Below are 25097 nucleotides of genomic sequence, written 5' to 3'. Positions count from 1 at the left end.
ATGTTTCCAGTCCGTCACATTGTTGTACTTGGGTGCTAAATTCTGTTCTTCTCCGATGAATGAATGGATCCGTAGTGTACGATACTTATCAAAGTAGATGGCGTGCTGGATTCTGGCGGGTATAGATAGGCTGCCGCTGCTGTGGGTAGTGCAACGGGCTACTCGCTATTGGCGTGGGAGGGAGCTTAATACTATATATCATGACGGAAGGATGGCATCTCTCCACTAACCACGGATTTTACGATCTAGCTTTACTATTCGTGGAGTTTATGGTGAGCCTTCCTCTTTTTCTCCTCTTGGTCAGTCTTGAAATTCGAGGCATGAATTAGCCATTATCAGTTGATATTATTGGATTGGATCAAGATGTAGGGCAAAGTATGAGAAATTAAGCAGAAGATGTCTGTGACAAAGAGACAGATTAATAACAATGTTATGGGTCAGGTGGGAAACCAAGAAGAAGTGACTGTCCGGTCCTTAGTTTTGATAATGCCCCTCAGATTTCAAGGGTTTATACTAGTTCAAGGGTCTATTGGAGCGTTAGTTATGTAGTTTGTATATGGTTTAGACAGCCTGCTCCAGTCACGTGGGCAAGTTGCAGTAGTCCGGGAGCGACCGGAGTTGCCGGTGCGTGCTCCGTGAGCAATCCGTGAGTGTCTCACAGTGCGGACGGATGGCTCACGTGCTGCTGCCCTGATAAAAGCGGCGGCACCGCAATCGCAAATGGTATCTAGAATCTAGATTCAAGATTGATGTGTTGGCCTGATGCCGCGCTCGGACTAACTAGGCTACAGTAGGCTAGGCTGGGCTACAACTTGTATATGTATGTTCCCCTCACAGGATACAGTGTATACCTAATATCTAAATATGTAAAAGTATTGTATGTGTACTCCGTATGTGGGATAGAGTTTATGTCTATATCATGGTGGAGGGGTGGAGAATACATATATATTTTTGTTGGTTTGTGACGGTGCTGTGCAGGTAAATATTGATAATATATTGAAGTTTGGGGGTGGGTTACTTGCATGCGTTAGATGTAGGGAGGGAGGGGTTTTGGCTGGAGAGGGGACATGCGGTCTATTATTGGGTTTGAAGATTATTTACTTCGCGTTGAACGGTACGGAGAGTATCTAGTAGTTAGTAGAATTTAGGAGTAATACACTGCGGCTGACGTTTACTTGCCATCACCCTATTTAGTATCATTCACATACACAGCTCAGAGTATGTCAAATAGATACATCAGTGTTTGAGAAAGAATACGAGAGCTGAGTAGTGGGACAGACCCATCACCAAGTACCGTGCATGGAATGTAGACGATCTGTGCACCGACAAAAGCTGAAGAGGTGGGATGATGACGATACACAGCTTCAATTTGTCCTGCTGTCCCCAGTATCCAGCTGCAGATGCTGCCCGCCACGGGAGAAGTGGAGATAAAAGTACATACATACATTGCAGCATGTGAGTTGTACGACTTAGTTACTTTCCTTCTTCCTCTTTTATCCCCCTCTACGGATACTCCGTACCCATGCATTGCATTCCCTGGACTGCAGGAACTATGACAATTGCATACGTACAATGATGAATGTTGCATGGTGGAGAGAGGTGGAGGTGGGAAAGGGTGGCTGTGACGGACTGACCCATTGTCTTTTGTCTGCATTGATAACATCTTCCCTAGGCAACGAGATGGAGATAACGATTTACATATCTAGCAGTAGCAGGCAACAGGTCATGAAGATGAGACTGGAATGATTCATATCGCTGGTATTGAGTGAGTCAGATCATTGGTGAACCGTCACCTGTCGCATAAGGTTGGTGATCCCTTGCTGAGATGTGATACATCTCTCAGTTTCAACCCGATCTACGGTAGGGGAGACATACGGAGTATAATAATTACTGTGTGCACACAGACACACACACATCGCATAGCTGAAGCCATCCACTCCGTCCTTTCTGCACTCATCACCACTATCTACAGGACTGGCCAGCTCCCTGCTACCGCATAAGTTGTGCATGACAGCCTCGTCGCGGTATCCCCAATCCACACACCACCCCCAGCCAAGGCTTGGAGTGGCGAGGCCCGGGTTCCATGCAGAAAGGCGCGCGCTGTGCCCTTTGTCCAGCTCTGGTCTTAGCGCGACCTCTCATCCATCCGATTGGGTCCTATTCCAATCTTCTAGACGACTCGGCATCTACTCCACTCTCGCCGATCTGATTCGCCATAGGCTCCAAACGGCGACGCTAGGAACGATTATCCTTGGGACCGCGGTTATGGGTGGGGTTGCGTGTGCATCATGATTCGTTGCGTTCTTGCCTGCCTCCATTTCTCCTAAGCGTTAGTGCATAAGTCATAACTTGGAAGGCTAGCGCCTGCAGCAGCGCTATGCGCTAGTGTAAGGCTCTTGTGTGTAGTGCTTTTCCTTCCTTCCTTTTTCTTTTTCTTTTTCGGTAATGTGTGTGTGTGTGTGTGTGTGTGTGTGTGTGTGTGTCCCTTTTTATTTCTTTTTAATTTTTTTCACCTGTCCCAAGGTTTGGTCCTTCTTTTCGAGTCCTAGCACACTAGACTCCCATGGCCAACACACTGCACACCCACTTGACATGGACCAAAGCATCCCTTCAAACTAGGCTGATGAGTACCATGGAAGGTATTAAAGCTATGATGCATCTACCCGTAGGTGGTTGCCGCCGTTTTGCCGTCAGTGGGAGGACACAGTATATACCATTGGAGTGTTGCCCCGTAGTTTAAGACAAAACGACCGAGCAGGAGACTTGTTACTTGTTAGAGGCTAACATCAAATCCGACGGTCGCAAAAATGGTCCGATTATCGCGGAATCTGTCGGTGAGAAAAAGAAAACAAATAAACACTACTCCGATTTTAGTCTGGAAGTCATGAAACTGGGCTGGCCGTAGTAAGTAGCTAGGTAGGTAGATACTAGATAGATGGCTTGTTTGTTTCTGTCTATCTATCCAAAAAATTTCTGCGCAGCAACCAGGTCCCAAGGCGCTCTAGTCAGTCTAGTGAGCTGCAGGTTTAGCCAGCAGTAGCTACCCGATTCGTCCTCCCTGGATTGACTCCACGGAGCATACTCCATCATGGAGTCCATGCAGAACCTCAGTTGATCACGGTCTCCTCCACCAATCACCATCGCGGGCTTTCATTCTGGTCGTCATAGACACATGGCTGGTTCCACCGTACTTTTTGCCCCTTCAGTCCATCGGCCGTGTTTAGTTTCGCTTCTCGCCCATCTTTCGCCCTCGGCCGGTGTCCTTCCCCCAAGTGTCTGTCCAGTTGACGCTCTTTTTGCTTCGGGTTGCTCTGATCGCAACACACGGACGTCCCCTTTTCCACTGAGGATGAGCATTGGGGATAAAGCGGTGTAGATGTTTACATTCTCTAGTCTCTCCTTAGTAGATTGTTTTCTATCTTCCGACTGTGGGGTGTTGCTCAAGGGAAAAGAGATAGATCGAAGAGCGGCGACAACAATCCCTAGAATGGAATAACAAAAACAAGACACCTCTACAATTTTGAATTTTTAAATTTTTGCTTTTTCCTTTTTTATTTCTTCTTTTTTTTTCTTGGAGGGAAGAAGAGGGGGGGCACCCGACCAGTTCCAGTTCCCTTCGCGGCATTCCTGGAATTCCCCAATAAAATAATCCCCCCATCGTGCGTCGGACCAATAATCGCCACCCTAAAACATCCACCTGTTTTTGCCCATTTCAATTTTCAACCCGGGCGCAACAGAGAGAGAGAAGAAAAAAAAAGAAATTTTTTCTTTTCGAAAGGTGGAAACCATCGCATCCAAACTTATCCCAACTTGAACATATCCACCTCACGGAACGGATTCCTCAGGCTTCGTGCCTTCCTATTGTTATTTCCATTACTATTTCGATTACCATCTTTGCTGCTTCCTGTTCCGACGGTAAGTACGGCCGCCCTCTCACTGGCCAACGATCGTTCCGGTGATTATTCCATTCCCATTCCCTCGCCTTTCCATTGCTCTCTCTCTCGTCCTCTTCCCGTGCAGCCGGTCGGCATCTCATCATCATCACCGCCGCCGCCGCCCATCCTTCCCTAACTCTCCCATTCCCTTCCCATCCATCCATTCATCCATCCTCCCTCCCTCCATCCCTCCTCCCCCTGTGCACCCATTGACTTACTTTCCTGTAACATTTACCCTTCTTCCCCTTTCTTCCCCCCCAAAATCATTCCCCCATCTCCTTTCTATCCTATTATCCTCGTCTCTCTATCTGTCTGTTTATCTGTGTCTCTCTGTCTCTCTGTGTGTTATTAGACTATTATCTTGTTACTTTTAGTGCTACTTTTATTTCCCTGTTTCTATACGGTATTGTTCCTCCCTCGTGTTTTTGTGTGGTTATCGGTATACTACTTTACTACTACTACTTCCATTATCGCCTATCGTTCTCCTATTTCCACTGTACCCCTACTACACTTCTCACCACCTTCCTTCCCTTCCTTCCTTCTTTCCGACTACGCAGCTATGCCTTATAATACACGTCGCAAGTCGCTGTCGCTCCCCTCCTTGGGAATTCACCTCCCTAATACATCTCGCCGCTCTCCCTCCGCCACAAAATCGCCTCACGCGACCGATGATCAGCTCCCTCCCTCCAAAAAAGTGAAGAGGTCGCACGACTCGGCATACTCTCTCTCTCCCGAGCCTTCCTCGTCTTCCTCTGCGCGCACTCCCGATGGCAAGGAATCCGCCGCTCCTCTACGTCAGAGTGGGCGGCGCGGGCCTTTGGAACATACGCCACCGCCATCCCCCACCGATGGTACTGTCGCGACTAAGATCGACACCGAGGGAATCAATGATGACATTGTGGTTGGTGTGATTGAGCAGTTGGAAAAGACTGGAAACCGTCCTCACTTGGTTAAGGAGTTGGCTGCCGTTCTTATCGCGTTGAATGAGAATGTCGCAAAGTACGTCTCCCCCACCCCTCCCTCTTCTGATCTTCCTACTCTTATCTGTCGCTGCCCATACTAACGGGACATTTTTGTTTTAATAGCTCTGCGAACCCTGCAGCCCTTTTGTCTTCTCGGTTAAGTGCCTACATGAAGCGCCCATGGACTGCTCTGGCGCCCTGTCCTTTGGCCAAGGAACTGGTCCCTATCCACCCGCGCAAAGTGTACTACTACTTGACGACATTGCCCCGTCAGCCTCTGCCAGAGAACTCGGACGATGTCATCATCCCCGGTGTGGAGGGCAAGGATATCACTCCCAGTGTCTCCAGCGCCGACCTAGATGAGGAAGACGCGTTGGCGCGTGAGCGGTCCCGCCTCAGTCCCAGTCCAGAGGTGGACTTGTCTTCGCCTGACTTCGAGGAAGAGAGCATCGACTTGGACGGTCGCAATGGCCCCGGCGGTGCGTCAAGATCCGGCACCGACTTCAACGATCACCACCATGCGCGGTTGATGCACTCGAACCGTGCTGCCTCCCCGCCTTTGGAGGGGGACGAGAAGGAGTTCACACAAACTGCTAGCGCCGTCCGCGAGCGGGCCTCAGAACAAAAAGGAAGCCAACTTCAGATCCCGGGAGGTGGCTTTTCTGCCCTTTCGGAAGGCCTGAGCGAGTTGCATGATGGTGCGATGAGCATTTCCGATTCCGTCGAAGAGGACAGCCCCCTCTCCTCCATCAGCGGTGATCGCATGTCGGACGACCAGGATGGTGACTACTTCTCGCACAACGCGTACCAGGAGCAGTCCCCTCTGCAAGATCTCCTTCAGCAGCAGCAGGATCTCGATGACGCTGCTGTGGCTACCCTCTTCGGCACATCTCCCTCGCCCTCCCTCACATCTGTGGCCTCATCCATCTCGTCTGGCACGAGCGTGGCTTCCGATGACGGGCTGGATGGCGAGACGCAACCCGAGACCGTGGGACGCACCCCTCAGATCAGTCTCCCAGAGGATCTGACCGTCCCGCCGGTATCTGCCCTCAAGCGTTCTATCGACATGCTGAACAGTGGGCTTCCCGATCTGGACATGAAAATGTCCGATCTCAACGAGCAGGACGATAAACTGCCGTTGGGAGCCAGTGCCTTTGCCAGCCAGGATGTCGAGATGGTCTATGATTCGTGGCGAGAGCTACAGAGTCCTGAGACCGTGGAAGTAGATGAGCTGGACGAGATGTTCGGGGAAATCTGAGCATGGTCGTCGCGGCACTTCTGATCCACCAACCGATAGACTAGAGGCGTTTGGATCGTGTGTTACCTTTTTGGGAAGTCTCCAAGAAAACAAGACTCCTTCCATCTCCACTCCCGCTGTGGCCGGACCGTTGAGCCGGCCACTCACCTACACCACCTTGATACTCCGTTTGACCTAATCGTGTACAGCTCCTATCTGTTTAATGCCCGTTTTGCAACCTTGCTGCATCTTTGTTTTGACCTCGCCATTTCCGGCGAGGCTGTCGCGCTTGCCGCGCCTGTACATATATATACTCCTTTACCTTTCCCCCCGTTCTCTGACCGCCTTGATTTTTTATTATTATATCCCCTGGCTGGCTGTGATGTATCTGATTGATCGTTTCCTGGGGGTTTGAATTTGCAAGATCTTCTCAAATGATGGGCATGGAGAGACGGAGCCCGAAGCAGTTGATGATGAATACGGCCGAAGGACGGAGAGGACCAGGGAGAAACAAAAACTGGGATATGCTTGATGTCTGACTATGTATGCTTAGCGCCTGTGGCCTTTGAATCCAAAAAAAATTCCCCGCAAGGGTTAGATCTGACGAGAATCGTTGTGATTGTTCCTTCTCTGTGCTTTTGTAGATGGTAGTGCTTTGTAGATTAGATTGGAGTAGCTCGTGCTTCCTCGTTGTGCTCTCTGCATAGTAAGTAATTAGGTGAGCGTCGGCTGTCTGAGATGCACGGCCTCCCGCGCCCTTGGGAATGTGGATGACCGGATCCTTCCTGGAATGTGGGGGGGGAATTGACGGGAGTGAAGGAACAGGAACGAGGCATGCCAATGTCGTGGTTCTTGCAGTAAGCGAAAAAGCCCGACCTATCAAAGGAGATGCAGCACCATGGAGGGAAATACGGTAGACTACTCCTCGGTATGTTGGGAGGAGTCTAGATGCTGGACTTGTGGATACCTCAGGCACCCTCATGGACTGAGTTTTGATGACGTCATGATAAAATCCTTAGTCATTTGGGCGGTGGGCGTATTTGCACGGTTTTTATTGGTTGGCGGGCAGTGGAAGGGGACAAAGTACTTTGTTGTCTCCTCGGTAGTCGTCTGTCAAGTGAGAAGCCATAGTAGTAGTTCTTATCCCGCCGCACGCCCCTCTTCATCCCGATTTCCCTGCACTTTTGGTTCCAGACTTCTTCCCCCTTCTCAAATCTTCGCGCTTCGAAACGGCATTTCTATTCTCCTCAGAGCACATTGAACATCCTTCTTCTTTCATCAATTTAGACGTGACCCTGACTTTGTGTCTGGTCTTCTGTCCCTCGATTCCGGCTCAGAAGCCCGGTTCGCACTCCGTTCCCGCGACATCATGCTCCAAACCTTGGCTAGATCTTTCTTATACGTCCGCCTGAAGTATTGACCGGCGTGGTTCATCGCCTGCCAAATCGCAATCTACATCCAACCAATTCCCTTCCAAAGAATCTAAACCGGACCCAAAATACCACGTGACCGGCTCTCAATTCTCTTCTGCGATTCGACTGGTGTGCTGTGGCGTTGCCCCTCCAGGAACCATCTATCGTTGGAGGAAAAAAAGACTATGGAGACGCCTGGGTTTTCTCAGACTGACGATGGGCTGTCGCAGGGCGATATTCCCCTTCGTCCTCACACCGACGGCCCATCTGTAGTCCTTCCAACCGCGCATCCGCCGGCCCTTCCGGGCACCTCGTCGCATAACCCTCAGAAACCCAGATTGGCCACCCGTCCCGCGCATGCCGAAAAGAAACAGCTTCTGTCCACCGGGAGCAGCAAAGTCGCCATCCCTCGTCAGCGATCGACTGCAGCCCCGCGCTATACTCGACGAGTCCCGCTGGCGTGTGAGTCATGTAGGCAACGGAAGACGAAATGTAGTGGTGATACGCCCGTGTGTCGGCAGTGCAAGGAGTTGAGGATAAGCTGTCGGTATCCAATTTCCTGGCGGGAGCGGACGAAAGGGTATGTTGGCTGCTGTTCTGTTGTCTTTCGGTACTGGAGGGTGGAAATTGATGTTGACGTTGTTAGGGAATTGGATAAACTTGCTGTGAGGGTCTCGGACTATGAGAACTTACTGCGAGATCTTGGCCCTATTGTCGATGGTCGGGCTGCGGAGCGTATCAAGACGGTGTTGGAAAAGGTTAGAGCTGTCCCGATCTTGACGCTCGACGAAACAAATGTCTATACTAGTCCCGCAAAGTCACTAACCCCGACCAGCACTCCTATAGCGGCAGCGGCAGCGGCGAAGGTACTCAATCCAGCTCGGTAACACCCCAGGACGAAGACAACGAGGATGAGGTCACCTCTCCTTCGTCCATTGGATCTTTGGATGCAATCGATCGGGTAGAAGAAGACGTGAACCGCACCCCGAGTTCCAGAGCGACTGGTTATATGGGAAAGAATTCCGAAGTCACTTGGATGCAGCGGGTGCGCATGGAGGCCGAGCATCGTGCTCGTAAAATGCCAGGCCCCTACGAGGCAGAGAATGAGGGCGAATTTGCCATTCACTCCGTCAACTACCATCTGGACGACATGGATATCTCCGTACCAGGTCCTGTGCATGTTTACTGGATGCCGCCGCGCAAGGTGGCCGATAAACTCTTCGAAGACTACCTCGATACGGTGCACCCATTCTATCCTATTATCAGTAGGACCCTCTTTCGGGCGCAATACAAAACGTTTTTTGAGAGTGCCGCACGGCCCGGGGATAAGTGGTTGGCTATTTTGAACGTGATATTCGCCATTTCCGCCAAGCATGCCCATCTCACGCGGGCCCCGTGGCGTGGTGATGAAAATGATCATCTGGTGTATCTGACGCGGGCTCGCATCTTGAGCATGAACGGCGATGTGCTCTTTAGTCACCCTGATCTCCAGCAGGTGCAGGTTGAAGGTCTGATCGCCTACTATCTACTTGCGTCGGACCAGATCAACAGGTAAGCGGCCCCAGAGAATCATCTAGCTCATTGTGTCCGTCTTAACCTGAATCTTGATAGGGCTTGGCGAATTGCAGCCTTGGCCGTTCGTTCCGCAGTCACTCTCGGACTGAATATGAAGAATTCTAGCGAGGGAACGGCAAACATCTCCAAGGAGGCACGCTATAGGGTGTGGTGGTGCTTGTACACGTTTGAGCACATGTTGGGCATCATGACTGGCCGAGCCACGACCATTACCGACGGTATCTGTACCACACCGTTCCCTCTCCCCTTCGAGGAAGATCAATTGGTGGAAGCCGCAGCGACCAAGCTTTTGAACGAGCCCGAACTACGTCAGGAGCTCATTGACTCAGCACTCGCCTGCATCTCTGTGCGGCAAATGCCATCCAATCCAAAAGGGGGCCGAAACGCACAGATGACAGATAAACCGCGTGATCCGGGATGGCTCAAAAGTCTCCCGCCCTCCAGTGCTCTTGGGTTCCTATATTACGTCGATCTTGCCGTTATCTCGCAGGAGATTGTCAACCGTGTGTACTCGCTGGACTGCGTCTCCATTCCATGGGGGCATATTGAAAACCGCATCGGTGAGCTGCGAGCCCGCATTGACGTGTGGTACGCCAATCTCCATGAGGCCTATGACTTCACTCGACGGGAAGACCAATCAGCAATTACCTTGCGTGGCAAGCTCTTCCTTGCCTTCCACTACTACAGTGCGCGCATTACGCTAGGACGACCGTGTTTATGTCGCCGTGACGCACGGCAGACGGCGTCCAACAAGAAGGAAACATTCAGCCATGAAATGGCAGTGATCACACTAGAGTCTGCCCGACGGATGCTCGACTTGATTCCTGATGTGCCTGACGCTGTCCGTCTCTACGATATCTGCCCGTGGTGGTGCATTCTCCACTATCTCATGCAGACAACAACTGTGTTGCTACTGGAGTTATCTTTTGGCAGCATTCATATGCCAGAAGAGGAGGCAAATCTCCTACATGCCGCCAAAAAGGCCATCCGCTGGCTCTTCGCCATGTCTGAGAACAGTCTTGCATCCCGACGCGCATGGGAGTTATGCTATGGCAGCCTCCGTCAGGTTGCTACCGGCATGAGCTACGACATTAGTGACTTGCCTGCCTATGACTTTGAGGCTCAGCCCCAGACACAGGCTCAAGGCCAGGCGCTCAACGGTACACAACCTGGCTACCCGAACCAGCCGGAACAGTCCATGCATGCGGGACCGACCTTCTACAACCCAGCGGCAGCAGACCTGAACAATTCAGCGTCAGCTCCTTCCCATATGTCCCAGCAGCCAAACATACTGTTCGCTCAGATTGAACAGCCCTTCCAGGGCATGGCGATGGCAGCCACCAGCCACCAGCCTACGAATCCAGAGTTGACCTCTGGTCCCGGAGACTCGTATTTCCCGTACGATCCGATCAGTGGGGAATTCATCCGCTCATTCTTCCCCTCCTCTACTGACGAGGAACCATGGGGTGGGGCTTGAGTCCTGGATTGCTTGCTCGGAGAGCGCATTCTTGCCATTCGTTGTGGTTATTCGCGCCTTATGATTGTTGTCATTCCCATTTGTGCGAGCCAGCGATGCTCTATACTTCTTGTTTGACTCTCAAGTCTTTTTTTTTCTTTTTTCTTTTCTTTTCCTTTTTGTTTTATTCAAAGTATGATTCATATTGCATGTATTTCTATCTATGTCTACGATATCACGCAGGGCGACTGGTGTTCTATACAGGGTGTGACAGGTTAGAATGGGACGATACAGGCTGGGACTGCTTGCTACCGCAGCGATACAAGAGATGGGATAGAGGTGACCGGAGCTTTAAGGTCTGCTTGATTTTTTTCTTTTTTCTTTACATAGGATGATAGTGTATTGAGAAATGGAAAACGATGAACCTCATCTGTCATAACTATGTTATATCTAGATACCCAAGTCCAATCTATCGATCTAGACCATGATATGAATATGCAATGCTCTGATTGGCGGACCGCGACAGGCTGACTCAGCAGGCTGAATTTCCCCGGCGAAGCTTTTCTTTTCGGCGGCGAAGAAAAGCATCCAAAGCTTTCGCTTCCCTCCAACAGCTTCCCCCCCAAAGTCGCCGGTTATCGCCAGGCCCACGCCTTGTCTGCTCAGCTCGAGGAATGCCGACCCGTCTCAACGATTAGACATGCGCCACAGAACGTCCGTCCGACGGTCACATCGAGATTTGGATTTCCTCCGCCCGCAGGTCTCCTCCGCTACCTCCGTCGTGTCATGAAAAGGTGCCTGAGTCCAGCTCGTCTGCCGTGCCTGGACCGCGGGTCTTCCATCGTCCTTCACCCTTCTTCTCCTTCGGTTCTCCGTCGTCTCGTTCCCCGTCTACCCCGTCACAGTACGTTCGCGAGCCGGGGACCTTTCCCCGATAGGCGACGACAATGGAGTCGCCCATTCTCCGTCGGGGCTGGTCCTCCGATCAATCGCCAATTGCTACAAGACTATGTTAGGGTGGAAATGAAGAGATGTCCTGTCGCAGGACCAGATCAGAGTAACCCGGAGGCTTGGATCGCGCGGCTGGATCAGTACCTGCCGCCGTCGTTACGGAGAGCCAACGACACGAATAATGACGATGTTTCGGATCCTCAATTGGACAATGTGGTTCGGACCGATGCGGCTTATTTTGCGCAGACGATTGAATTGGCCAATTTGCTGCTGCATGCGCGGGACTCCGGGAAGTTCGATCTACTTGCGTATGTTGGATTCCGGTTGAATAATTGGCCCGCTGTGCAGTTCTTGATTAATCGGCTGCTTGATGCTGCGGACTCTCTCAAGGAGGTTTCGCTTCCTGCCCGACCTTTGTCCAACTATGACTGGGGTCTGGGGTCGGGGCTCTCGCTGGATGAGCTTACCGATAGGTCTGAGCCTACCGCTCCGAAATTCCCGCTGGCTTCGAATGAGCTGCCGTTGTCGGATATGACGAGCTTGGATGCTTATACGGAACGACCATATGCTGATGACCATTCGAAACGCTTCATGGCTGAGGTGTGGCAGAGTCTGGGGTCTATTGTGCTGGAGGCGGTTGACGCCTCGCCCAACGAGTCGAAGTTGGCTATGTCTCACGTCTTTCAGATTTTAGCTCGACTGCACCACTCGGATGCCATCTCCGATAGGGTATACAAGTACGTCCCGCCGGACAGTTACCAAGCTACATTCCGACCTCCAGGAATGCATCTGCTCTCCTCTCATATTATGAGTGTCTTGTCCGACGCCGCATGGCTGGTTCATGAAGCGGAGGTCGCTGCTAAAGCGGCTGCTGCCGGGGAGGATTCGCCGTATCTCCCATTCAAAATGGGAGTCCGTGAGCTTGGACCTGAGATCTGGCTGGAATTTATCCTCTGGTGCTGTGTGGAGCATGGTCACATCGAGGAGGGTGTATGGCTCATTGATCGAATGACAAGCAAGACGGGAGATCAGGCCTGGAAATTTCAGAGCTGGAAGCCCTTACTCGATGACTCTGGATCGGTCTGGCAAACTAAAATTGATCAGGAAGAGACTTGGCGACAGCCCGGCCACCAGGAGCGCTCTACGATGCTGCGAAAGCGGCATAGCCCGACGCCCTTCCACGGGCTGGGACAGCGAACCATGAGCACCGAAGTGGCCGCGGCTTTGCTGGATAGCCTTCCCAATCAGGTGTATCTAGGTCTCGGTTTCAGAGGTATGTCACCGAGCGCCCTCTTGCGCTATGCCTCCAGTCTCAAGTTCGTCATTTCCCCGTCAACGGACGACGGCAAATTAGTGCCCACGCGCAGAACGTCGAACTGGTTCGCGGTGCGGGTTATAGAATCGGGAGGCCTCAAGCCGGAAGCCGATCCCCGGACGTTCGAAGACTTCCTCAGGATCACGCCGTGCGTCGTTCCGCCTTGGGATACCGACCTCCACCACGACGTTAATGAGGATGCTTTGACCCGAATGAGTCAATCACAGCTATACGATGACACAGCCGCCTTGGTCGGTCTGATCGAGTACAACATCCGGTTCTATTCGTCGAAGCGCTTCTGTGGCGATGCTCTGAACGCATTCTCCTGGCTGCAAGCCATCGTTGACAGCAGCAAGATGCAGCGCATCGACGAGTTCTTCTCTTCGCGCGTCGATCGTCCTGGCGTCGTCCTCCCTACCCTCGACCCTGATGATCTAGAATCCACGGAGCCCTTCGAATCATCCATGCCGCAACTGTCCAGCGTCACGTTGGCCGAGTTGATCGATCTGATCACCGTTTCGCGCGCATTCACATTTGGCAACTGGCTCTTCTACTCCGACGATATCGACGGCCCCCCAGTCCCGCCTCGCGCCTACGGCGACCAAGCCCTAGCTCCGTCCATCATCCGCTACGCCACAGCCACCAGGAACGCGGCCCTCTGCGACGCCGTCGTCCAATCCCTCTCTCAACCACTCTCCTCCAACACTCTCCGCGCACTCCTCAACTCCCGTATCGCCCTGCACCAATGGGACGCCGTCACCAAACTCTTCGAATACCTCCGCGACTACCGCGCCAAATCCTGGGGCCAGAGCAACGCCACCGCCCTCGCAGCAGAGATCATCCGTCTCGAACACACCCTCTCCCAGTACCAGCAACAACAACCACCCCCAGACCCATCAACCCTCCAAGAAACAACCACCTCTCTTGCCCGCGCCAAGGACCTCCTCACCCGCCTCCTCACCGGTGCCTACAACGAACCCACCCACATCACCACCTCCCGCTTCCAAGAACGCGCCATCTCCGGCCTCCACAACATCTTCCTCTCCATCCCAGGCACCCTCCACGACCTCGCCGCCTCCGTCTCCAAGTCCCTCAACAACAAAAACAAACTAGTCCCCCCCCGCAGCGCCGTCCCTTACATTCCTGCCACAGCTTTCCACACCCTCCTTTCCGCCATCGTCGACACCAAGGGCAGCGCCGCCGGCCAACGCTTCTACAGCAAATGGTGTCTCGACACGAAATCCCCGACCTCCCGCCGTCAACAGGAAGGAGGCATCGTCCGGTTCTATCTCGGCAAGGAGAGAAACATGACGAAGGGCGATCCGCACTTCGATGCGAGGTACTTCAAGCGCGCGAGGGAGAAGGCCACGATGCCGAACCCCATGACTGTTAGGATCATCGCACAGGCTGCTGTGGGGGAGTACTATGAGTTTGAAGCCGAGGAGGGTGAAGATGGGAGTGTGATGAATCCCGCTGAAGACGTCTTGGATTTCTGTATCAAGAGGTTCGAGAGCTTTGGCATGCGCAGACGCGAGATTAATCGTGAGGTGGGCGGGATTGTGTATAGGAGACGGAGGGAGTTGGGGAAGTTGGGGAAGTTGAAGAAGATGTCTGAATCGTGATGATCTCGTTGTGTTGTCGCTTGTGTCTGACTTTGCATTTGGGGTTTGATTATACCATCTCCTATATATTCTCTTGGGGCTTAGATGTGTTAGTATTTTTCTCTTAGTTTGGGTGATATATGGGTTGTTTATAGATGAGCGATAATAGATTACTACTGTATTATACTACTTACTACTTATTGCATCTGCATGTATGTACCCTACTTCTGGTTGAACTGAATGTAAAACATACTACTCCATCATAGCAATATGTACTACAGCCAATACAGCTACCTGATCTTGTACTATAAAGGGTGTTTATGAGACAGCTGTGAAAGGCACGGTATGTACAACCACATCTAGCAATTATCAACACTAATGGCGTATTTGAACATCAAAGGTATCATAAACAGAATATAACCACGACCGAACAACCCAAAGTACCCATAACGCATAAGCCCAACCAGCTAGCTCCCAATAGCGCCCCAGTAATAGACAACGATACCAGCAGAATGAACAAATTTCTATGGCGCTGCGTCTCCAGAGCATATAGGCGTGCGTCCCTTCCTCTGGCCGGTGAGATTCGGCAAGAATGAAAGAAAGTTACACCTGAATTCTCGAACCAAACTCCTTCCCGCATTCATCAATCATCATACTTGAGTCGTCATCGTGGCGCAGAATACACGGAGGTACCATTTAAAGCTCCTCCTCCTCTTCCACTGCCATTTCAACGTCCTCGTCAGCAAACTGCATATCACCACCCAACTCCTGCTCAACCTCATCGACAACGAAGCTTTCGTAGTCTTCCAGGCCCTTTTGAACATGGACCTTGAAGCGGATGACATCGTTCAGCATGCTCTCCACATTGGTGTGCAGCTCCTCTCTCAGTGCATTCGCGCGGAGGGTCAATTGCTCATACTCAATGTTCGTATTCATCTCGCGCTGCTCCATCAATTGGACGCTTTCGCCCAACGTGGCTCGCATCTTGGCCAGCTCCTTCTCCATCTTCTCAATCTGGGCATCCGAAGCGAGCTTCTGCGTTGTGGTGACCTCCTTGAGCCGCTCAAATTCCTCTTCAGCAGCGCGTGCCTTATGCTCCAAAGCCTCAACCTCGCTTCGCTTCTCGTCCATTGCTTCCTTGATGTTGTCCAGGAGATTGCGTCGTTCCAAGTCATCATCAATGGCACGCTTCCGGCGCTCGTTGATCTCCTTCCGCAGAGCCTGCAGATTGCTGCGCACGATGCCGCGGAGATCGAGGTTGAGCAAGTGTGCTGGGTGATAGCCAGTGAACGGGTCGGCTAATAGTCGGTCTCCATCGGTAGAGATTCGGTTCGCTAGACCACCGACCTGAGAGGCGGAGAAATTGCTCTCATTGACGTTGAGACTGAGTTCGTAATCGTCGCCCTTAGCATTGACCGCTGACGAAGGAATCAAACTATTCTGGTATCCGAGCGTGTTGTAAACCTTGACAATCTCCTCCAAATCTTCGAGTTTTCTACTAGCCTCGGCCTCCTTTGCCATGACCCGTGCGTGCGTTTCTTCCAATCGATTGACCGTATCGTCAAGATTCCTCTGCAGACGTTCACGTTCCGTATTCATACGGTCAATATCCTGGATGGTCAGGCCTTGTTGGTCAACACTGGCCTGAAGCCCAGCCCGCTCCTCTTCGGCGGCTTGCAGGTCATCCTCCGTCTTCCTGAGCTCATCATCCAGGAATTTGATGCGGTTCTCATATTTCTCGATCTTACCCTGAACATTCTGGTTGTAGTCCTCGAACTTCCTCTTGTCATCCTCCAGAATTCGGAAGTGCTTATCCAGCTTGGCCATGTCCGGAGCGTTCTTCTCCATCTCTTCAATCTGGTCACGTAGCGCTCGGTTTTCGGCTTCCAGAGACTCCATTTCTTGAACATATTTCTCATTTCCTCTCTCGAATTCCTGAGCCATTGACTCAACATGAGGGACTAGCCTCTTCTCTGCTGTTGCGTCATCCTCATCTTCCCCGCCTTGCAGCCAGTCATGGTAGGCACTTGTAAGGAAACGGAAGATGATCCGGTCGCCGGATACATCGACTCCCATCTCTGCGCACGCTTCATCATATTCCCCGAGCAGATATCTATCCATCATCTGGGCCAGTTGCATCAACCAATGCAGCATACCGAGGAATGTCGGCCAGTTCTGGCCTCCTACAGCCGCAATCTGCGACTTGGTAATGCCTTTCTCGTAGGGATAACGCAATTGCTTGAGAATGGGTGGAACCTCCGCATCCATGCTCTTCTGAAACCGGTAACCAGGATCGATGCGATGATACAGCCACTGGAAGATGTAGTTGAAATCCTTTTGAGTAGGAGATCGCAAGGTATTCTGCCCCAATGAATGCTTCATCTCGAGCTCGAAATTATTATGCGTCAAGTATTCTAAGAGTTCTTGTCCAATGCGAGCTTGGAAAGACCTATCCCTGAGGGGTCGTGGGTCCCTGGGCACACCAGCCACTGTCGGAACCTGAGTAAAGAAAGAATGGTGACCCATGGCGCCGCCCACGGATGGCCGTGAGAAGACACTACTCCTCCGTTGCAATCCTTGAGACGCTGCTGTGCTTTGCGACGACATCGGCCCGGGAGCAAAGCTTGGGCGCCCGACACTCGGGCCATGGAACATGTTACTGGAGACGGAGCGTCTGACTGATGAGAGACCGGCATCGGCACCAAATCCTCCACCAGAAGATGACCGCTGGAAGTTGGGTTGTTGAGGACGACTGGCGGAGTTGAGAAGTGACATACGCGTGTGCTGAGAGGTGAAAGGAGGATTCTGGTATCCGATTGAACTGGTGCGCTTCAAGGCCGAGGAGGGTTGGGGAAGAGCAGAGTAATTCTGGCTACCCATCGCCATAGACTGTGATAGCTAGATCAGTATCATGCAAGAGGGGCAGTTCAAAAGGAAGCAAGGCAGGCACATACCTCGCGGGGGCGCCTGATGCTGAACAATCCTGTATCCTGCGACATGGTGACGGAAAAAGCCGCGACTGCGGCGGGCTATCTCAACCCTAGCAAGCGCAAATTCTTGAACAACAAGTTAACTACAACAGGTATGTGACTTGTACCAAAATCGAGATATCCAGAAGAGGCGCGACACCGAACTGGCGATGGAAGCGCAATAGGAGGCGGGAGAGTTGTGGATGGCAGTAGCAACCGAGCGGGCCAGCAATAATCATAATAATCAAAGTAAACAAGACATGCCACTTTCTCTCATCCCAACTCAGTAGGCGGTGAAGGTGAGGGAACAACTTGCCGGATTGGGTCACGCGCTATCACGAGACTCTGGGGAAAGTCACGGGAATCTCCGCCGCGGTACGAATCCAGAACCACGTAAATTACCAACGCTACTTCCGAGGTTCATCTGATTTGGGAAGTGCCGCTCCATCGCCTCCTCATCCTGTGTCTGTCTCTCTCTCTCCCCCCTTCTCCTCATCGTCCCTTTCCCTCCGGATCCTTTCCCCAACACTCCTCGTCGCTAGAAATCAACCCTAGTATTACCCAGTCAGAGCTACAGCTCCTGGGACTTCGCCCATCATGGTTCGCGAGGAGCTTATCTCCTCTGCTGTAAGTGTTGCCTTTATCTATGATCGATATCTTGTTGCCGGAATCGGAGCTGATCCTCACGCTCGACGCTAGGTTACCTGTATGTGCTCAATGCACCGCTTACCATGTTGATTCATGTATCCGTCTAATACTTCTGCAGTCCTCCAAGACCCATCTGTCGCCGCCTCGCCAATTGAGAAGCGAGTCGCTTTTCTCCAGTCAAAGAACCTGACCAAGGAAGAGATCGATGTTGCGCTCGCCCGAGCAGGTGAAGATCCGTCTACAGCGGCTGCCGCCGTAACCGCATCATCCAGCTATCAATCACCACCTCAACAAGCTGTTTACCGACCTCCTCCACCTGCTGCAGGCTATGGCTATCCTCCCTATGGTCAATGGCAGGCTCCGCCAGAGTGAGTCTCGATTCTTACCCGCTTTTACAGTACTCGACTAATTCTGCGTCCCAAGGCCCCCAAAAAGGGACTGGCGTGACTGGTTCATCATGGCTACGGTGATGGGAGGAGTAGGTTACGGGCTTTACACGATCACCAAGGTCGGTGTCCCATTACGCACTTTGCTCATTCAATTGAAACATGCTGACATGAATTAAAGCGCTACATCTCACCTCTAATCGCACCCCCCACTCCACCCCAGCTCGAACAAGACAAAGAACACATTGATGAGCAGTTCAATCGCGCATTTGCCCTGATCGAACAGCTGTCCACGGATACAGCCGCATTGAAGTCTGCGGAGGAGACGCGCACAGAACGGCTAGATACCGCCCTACGGGAGGTAGAGAACCTCGTTTCTGACATGAAGAACGCCTCCCGACGAAGGGACGATGAGACTCGCCGTATTAGCGACGAGGTCAAGTCACTGAAAGATGCGATCCCCAAGGCGTTGGAAGGCGCCCGGGAAGGCAACGAGACACGGTTGAAGGAGCTTGGTGCTGAATTGAAGAGCCTGAAGGTCTTGCTGGGCAATAGACTTGGTGGCAGCGGCAACAGCGCCACCTCTCCTGCTCCTGGGCGGTTCAGCGGTATGAACATCCCTACGGCTTCTCGGCCTGCGGAGGAGTCAACTTCCGCCGCCGCGGCCCCGGTCAACGGTACGCCCGCCGCGCCGGCCTCAACTGAGCAGCCCTCCCAATCGGCACAGCCGAGTCCAAGCCCTAGCACCACCTCGATGAGTAACAGCCCTCTTTCGAACCTGGGCCGTTCAGCTTCCATTCCTGCCTGGCAGATGGCTGCTGCCAATCGCTCCAAGACCGCTTCCCCCTCGACCCCTTCCACCAGCACCCCGGACAACACAGCTAGCGCGGCTCCTGAGTCGAGCGCCCCGGCCAGCTGAACATACCAGACACTCTAAAGGTTTTTCTCTTGCAGCGAGTGCATTGTCCCAGTGATGTAATTAGATGGAGGTTATCGAACGAACTTTACGCACGAGATGTCTAGGCGTTCTGGATGATGGTGCGGAGGGTGTACAATATGTAGTAGCACGTGAAAATACCATGTCGCAATGAAGACTACCAATAGGTATCATGACTCTTCACAGACAACGAAAGACCTCAAGTATAGCAAGCTGGTTCAAGTTCTATAGACCCCGAAACACAGTAAACCTACAGAGTAGACCCGCTCTTATCGGTCAATAGTACAATCGCCGCACCCAAAAGCTTGGCATTTCGACGTCAGTCCCTTTCAGATTCTCAAGTTTCACCAACATTTCTGCACCTGATACACACTTGAAATATGATGGACAACTCCCACACAGAAAGAACCATGTCTACCCGCGACTCCCATCCCCCTTCACGCTCTCACCGAGATCGCACACACTCCCACACCCGGTCACGCACGCGCTCGCGCTCCCCGAATCGCGATCCCACCTCCAGATCCGACAGACACCGCAGCAGCAGACATCATCACCACCATCGTCATCACCATCACCGACACGACCGACACCGCGACCATGATCGCGATCGCCACCGCCGTGATCGCCATACCTCCCGCTCAAAGGATCAACCAGCACCAGCACCAGCACCAGCAGCCCCCATAATTCTTCCCTTCCAAGCGCGCGAACTCACCAAATATGATCTGGAGCACTATGCTCCCATGTTCGACATGTATCTGGATATTCAGAAGGGGATAATTATGGATGATTTGGCAGAGGATGAAGTGAAGGGGAGATGGAAGAGCTTTATTAGGAAGTGGTAGGTAGATTGGATGAGTAGATGTGAGGACGGGGTTTTCGTTGACATGGTCTTATTATCACAGGAACCGCGGAGAGTTAGCAGAGGGATGGTATGATCCTGCTACGTTGGAAAAGGCGAGGACGAATATTGCGCAAATGCAGGCGCAGACGAGTACGAATACTGGCTATCGGGGCGAATCGCAACAGCATGAGCGTGGGGATGAGGTTCGGGATAGGGATGTTGAAGGGGAGGACGACGACGAGGACGACGATGAATACGGACCGGTGCTTCCTCATTCATCTGGGCGTGGTGGAGGTCCGTCCTCGGGACCTACGATACCTACGATGCAGGATTTAGAGTTGCGGAAGGGTATGTCTTGTTTCCTCTTTACCGGGTGACTCTTTCCATCAACCAGATGGTGGTAAAGGGGGCTACTTGACACGGACATGAAAGCTAACAACAAGCAGAACTAGCAGCTGAAGACGCAATTGCGGCGCGTCAAGACTCGCGCGCTCAATATCGCAGCGAACTGCGCTCACACAAGTCCGAGGTCAAATACTTGCAGGAGGAGGTAGCGCCACGCGCGGAACCGGGGACGCGTGAACGGCGCATGGAGAAGCGACAGGAGGCCGCGGCGAGTAATCGCGCCTTTGCGGAGGCCAAGCGCGGAGGTTCTCCTGAGGCAGCGCCGGAAGAAGAGTTGATGGGGTCTGGAGAGAATGATCTGGATTCGTTGAAGAAGGCGAGGGAGAGGGAGCAGCGGAAGAAGAATGAGCGGGAGATTCGCAGGGAAGAATTGCTTCGGGCACGGGCGGCAGAGCGTGAGGAGAGGCTGCAACAATATAGACAGAAGGAGGAGGAGACGATTGGGTGGTTGAAGACGTTGGCGAAGCAGAGATTTGGATAGTTCTTCTGTCTTGGTTTCTATATAGTGTGGTTGATGGTGCATTGGCCGTAGACGGGGCATCAATGGAATATAGCCGCGTATCCCGGTCAACCTCTTGCTTACCTTTTATCCATAATCACTGCTGCCTGCATAGCTCTTGATTTACGCAGTCGCAGTCATTTGCATCTGGTCTTACTATTATTGACCCATTGATCACATGTTCAACTTGACATACTTCCATTTCAAGATAGGGAAACACCATTATTGCGGTCACATTCTATGAACAATGCAGCAGTTCTCATCCACGCGTCTTGGTTGTGAAACACATATGAAGGTGAAGCTACTGATAATCCGTGCAGCAACACTGAAATGGAGTGATATAGTTATATTGATGGAGTATTTTCCTGGTATTGCTCTTACTTTATCCTTCAGGACCTATCATCTACTTTCCTTGTCCAATTCATTCGATCTGGTTAGAATATGAGTACCTTTCTCTTCTATATAAGCCAACAGTAGACACCAAGAGGCTAAGGATTCACTTCACACCCTTTATACATGAAGTCTTTGCTAGACTATCTGTCCACCATTGTTGTCATCAAAACAAGCTGACCGGGGGTATTGGAATGGTGGACAAACGTCGAAGGGCTCGCACTGCCTTCTCACCCAGCTGGCGTCTGGCCTCCTTGGCAGCTTCATCAAGTTCACGCTCATCCTTTCTAGCAAGGACCTGGCTATACGATCAGCTTCGTGAAATGCTAAGAAAAACTGTTCCTCAAACTCACCGCATCATTCTGGTAGCGCTGGAGCATCGTACTCAAAGAGTGCGGCTTATTCAGTGCCTCCGCGGTCGAATCGAGGTACGTTGTGAATAGATTCCACTCTTCTGTATCGCCGGGGCCATCGCTCTCATACGGTGCGAAATGATAACGGAGATTGTGATACTCAAAATAAGTCATCCCCTCCGGTTGCGACAGGTTTGGATATTCTGCCGATCCTGCCTTACGCAACAAGGCTTCAAAGTCTTCGCTAAGCCGATTCGACTCCTCATTGTAGACCCCGTCGCGCATATCCATCCATTTCCCCAGGGTCACTTTCCATTCGAGGACCAGTCGTTCGACTCCTCCCGATACAAAGTAATTGCCATCTAGGACGCTACTCCCTTTGAGGCCCCGAAGCTTCCAGGTGTGGCGGGTCACCGGCTGGATTCGATCTAGGAAATCTGCTTGGGAAAAATCGGCGATTTTCTCGAAACAATGGATATGATAATAGTCTGAGAGAAGATGTTATTATCACTTCATTGAACGCTACTAGTCATGGAGGCTGGTCTTATACGACTCGACTCACCACATGACGATCGGTACCGTCCCCAATAAGCCATTGAAGGGTTTAACGCAAGACGTAGTTCGCCGGGCCAGATATTGTTTCCACAGATGGACAGTTTACATTTGGCTCCTCTAGAGTTAGGCGCCTGCTCGATGAAGAACAACGGCTGTATTTGCGGTGTGTTGGATGGTGGATCCCCAGGTTCTGGGCCGAGCCCAAGATGTTGACGCAGTTGTCTTCTGTCGATGTCCAATGCATCCTCATATCGGTCCGTCTCAGTAGCACAGTCTTCTTCAGCAATCGGAGGGTCATACATGGTGGTTGTGTAGGGGTGGATGTAAGGGGGGAGTAAAGGATTCTCGTTGATATCTGTGTAACGCAGCAGAGAAGAACTTGCTCAGCAATTTCAAAGTTAAATGTAGAGCAAATGTCGAGGCAGCAATAAATACTAGTAACTAGGCGTTATCACAAGGCTGGATCACACTAACTAGCACTGCCACACCAACCAACTGTTCCAAACGCGCCTCGCTGCGCCAGCATTAAGATAGAAACACTTGCCCGGGAAGAGCTGCAGTAGTGCGCGAATATACTATTCAAAATACAGTCATCAGATGGCGCAAACTCACGCCCATTAAGAATCCAGCCCTATATCAAGCTATCAGATTCTGTCAGGCACCAGCATACAGATCGATTGTCATTGGCAATGTTCCAATCCCAATATATCAAACCAACTTGCCTAAAGCAGCCATGCCGCTTAATCTCAAAAGCATCAACGCCCTACTACCACAATGCCAGTCCCACCAGCAGAACCTCCTCGCCGAAAGGTGAACAAGCCACCCGAGCACATTTCAGCGCACCCTAACCATCACCAGACTGGAACACCCACGATGAATTCTTCAAATTCACGCGTGGCCGCTTTGTCGTCGACGAAGCCGAGAATCGTCGAATGCGCGAGGTTAGATTCGACATGAACAGCCTTGCACGTGTCGCAGCGGAATCAGTCGGGGCCACTCATTGCACCTCTATACAGAAGTACCCTGATGACATGTTCAATAAAGCCTTTCTCATGTCGATGGACAATGGCCGCGAAGTCGTAGCCAAAATACCTAATCCGAATGCTGGAGTTCCGCACCTAACTACAGCCAGCGAGGTCGCTACGATGGATTTCGTTAAGTATATCCTGTATTATCTCTATCTCTGCCAGGTCCTGCTAATACAACTTGTTGATCCTGGGAGGCTAGAAACGTGCTCGGAACACCAGCGCCTCGTGTCTATACATGGAACTCGCATGCACAGTCACACCCAGTTGGGGCTGAGTTCATCATTATGGAGAAAGCCACCGGCGTCCCTCTTTCTCGAGTCTGGGAGACACTGAAACTACCTCTGAAGCTCCAAGTTCTCCTGGCCATGATACGCCTGCAGAAGAAATGGCTGAGTGTGTCATTCTCGCATTACGGCAGCTTGTTCTACGCGAATGACATCCGACCAGCAGCAGCAGGAAGCAGCTACTATATTAAAGACGGCAAAGCCATCAACGATTCAAATTTCGCCATCGGCCCTGCCACAGGTCGCGACTGGTGCGATGCAGGCAGGTCACATCTAGAGATCTCAAGAGGATTATGTACATCAAGGATCCCTACTCATCCTCAAGCAGCCACCAACTAACACAATTAAACAGGGTCCTCAATACAGCAATTCCTCCAAGCAATCGCAGCCCGAGAAACCAAAGCAATCCAAACCCTAAATCCACCCAAACAACTAGCTCTCTTCTGTGGTCCAAAGCTATACCAACCAAACCCCCAACACAAACTCACAGCTCTATCCCACTACCTCCAGCTCCTCGAATCCCTCATCCCAAAGGACACTATCATCACCAATCCATACCTTTGGCACAACGACCTCCACGACGACAACATTTTCATCGACCAACAGAACCCCGGTTCCATCACGTCCATCATCGACTGGCAGTCATGCCATATTTCCCCCCTCTTCAACCACAATCCCGATCCGGCCTTCCTCGACTGGGAGGAAGGCCTTGAACCCGAGATACTCGACTTGGCACCTAGACCGAATCTCTCCGGGCTCTCCCCGGAAGAGAGATCCGCAGCAGTGCGCGAATACACGATCCAGAATACATTTATTGCATGGCGCAAACTCACACGCGCCAAGAACCCAGCCCTATATCAAGTAGTCGAGTTCCGTCAGACACAAGCATACGGATTGATATTCCTCGCCCATCGGATGTTCGAGTACGGCGAGGCGCATTTCATGTCGTTACTTGTTGATCTGGAGGACCATTGGGAAGATCTACCTGGTGTTGCTGGCGATGTACCATTTCCATTTAAGTTCACAGATGCAGAGATCGAGCGTATCAAGCTAGATAGCGACGGAGCGGTGGCGGGCACGGAGCTTGTTGCTGGGGTGAAGGAGCAACTGGGCGATTTGTGGCCGGATAAGGGGCTCATTGAAAATGAAAGATATGATGAGTGCAAGGCTGCACTTGATGAAGTTAGGGATCAAGTTGTGGAGCAATTAGCTGAGAGTGAAGAGGAGAGGGAGGAGTATCGGCGGTGGTGGCCTTTTGATTGAACTATCACTATATTGTAATATGCTATGGGATGTTGGTTCTTTTATTGGTGGGATATAGTATAGTATCTGCTGTTACATTGATATACTATGTAGCT

The 25097-nt window shown here is 51.7% G+C and overlaps 7 protein-coding genes across 7 annotated transcripts; 5 read left to right on the top strand and 2 right to left on the bottom strand.

Annotated features, from left to right (window-relative positions):
- Positions 1–2807: 2807 nt before the first annotated feature.
- On the top strand, positions 2808–6155 carry ASPBRDRAFT_30304 (uncharacterized protein; the record flags this gene model as incomplete). The annotated part of the gene is made up of 5 exons (XM_067622763.1): positions 2808–2834; positions 2875–2904; positions 3846–3915; positions 4310–4934; positions 5021–6155. 5 exons carry the CDS (start codon positions 2808–2810, stop codon positions 6153–6155), a joined length of 1887 nt encoding a protein of 628 aa, XP_067479186.1.
- Positions 6156–7731: 1576 nt separating this feature from the next.
- ASPBRDRAFT_30303 (uncharacterized protein) lies at positions 7732–14465 on the top strand (the record flags this gene model as incomplete). Its single annotated transcript, XM_067622762.1, has 6 exons — positions 7732–8126; positions 8166–8304; positions 8355–9097; positions 9158–10587; positions 10842–10916; positions 11137–14465. 6 exons carry the CDS (start codon positions 7732–7734, stop codon positions 14463–14465), a joined length of 6111 nt encoding a protein of 2036 aa, XP_067479185.1.
- A 675-nt stretch (positions 14466–15140) lies between these two features.
- Positions 15141–17443, bottom strand: ASPBRDRAFT_124977 (kinetochore-associated Ndc80 complex subunit NDC80; the record flags this gene model as incomplete). The annotated part of the gene is made up of 2 exons (XM_067617749.1): positions 15141–17333; positions 17399–17443. The coding sequence occupies 2 exons, from the start codon at positions 17441–17443 to the stop codon at positions 15141–15143; spliced, it is 2238 nt and encodes a 745-aa protein (XP_067479184.1).
- A 388-nt stretch (positions 17444–17831) lies between these two features.
- pex14 (putative peroxisomal membrane anchor protein (Pex14)) lies at positions 17832–19602 on the top strand. Its single transcript, XM_067624969.1, has 5 exons — positions 17832–18040; positions 18113–18119; positions 18180–18429; positions 18485–18569; positions 18629–19602. The coding sequence occupies exons 1-5, from the start codon at positions 18011–18013 to the stop codon at positions 19364–19366; spliced, it is 1110 nt and encodes a 369-aa protein (XP_067479183.1). The 5' UTR covers positions 17832–18010; the 3' UTR covers positions 19367–19602.
- A 120-nt stretch (positions 19603–19722) lies between these two features.
- On the top strand, positions 19723–21382 carry ASPBRDRAFT_43314 (uncharacterized protein). Its single transcript, XM_067624968.1, has 3 exons — positions 19723–20222; positions 20287–20573; positions 20672–21382. The coding sequence occupies exons 1-3, from the start codon at positions 19795–19797 to the stop codon at positions 21109–21111; spliced, it is 1155 nt and encodes a 384-aa protein (XP_067479182.1). The 5' UTR covers positions 19723–19794; the 3' UTR covers positions 21112–21382.
- Positions 21383–21461: 79 nt separating this feature from the next.
- Positions 21462–22820, bottom strand: ASPBRDRAFT_177798 (uncharacterized protein). Its single transcript, XM_067619867.1, has 3 exons — positions 22435–22820; positions 21873–22360; positions 21462–21817 (listed from the first exon to the last, which is right to left on the bottom strand). Exons 1-3 carry the CDS (start codon positions 22727–22729, stop codon positions 21686–21688), a joined length of 915 nt encoding a protein of 304 aa, XP_067479181.1. The 5' UTR covers positions 22730–22820; the 3' UTR covers positions 21462–21685.
- Positions 22821–23116: 296 nt separating this feature from the next.
- Positions 23117–25002, top strand: ASPBRDRAFT_55184 (uncharacterized protein; the record flags this gene model as incomplete). The annotated part of the gene is made up of 4 exons (XM_067627355.1): positions 23117–23237; positions 23286–23581; positions 23650–24034; positions 24092–25002. The coding sequence occupies 4 exons, from the start codon at positions 23117–23119 to the stop codon at positions 25000–25002; spliced, it is 1713 nt and encodes a 570-aa protein (XP_067479180.1).
- Between the last annotated feature and the right edge of the window lie 95 nt (positions 25003–25097).

This window comes from Aspergillus brasiliensis (genome assembly GCF_001889945.1).
Source record: "Aspergillus brasiliensis CBS 101740 unplaced genomic scaffold ASPBRscaffold_6, whole genome shotgun sequence".
NCBI classification, from domain to species: domain Eukaryota; kingdom Fungi; phylum Ascomycota; class Eurotiomycetes; order Eurotiales; family Aspergillaceae; genus Aspergillus; species Aspergillus brasiliensis.
This window is presented reverse-complemented; position numbering and strand designations above follow the sequence as displayed.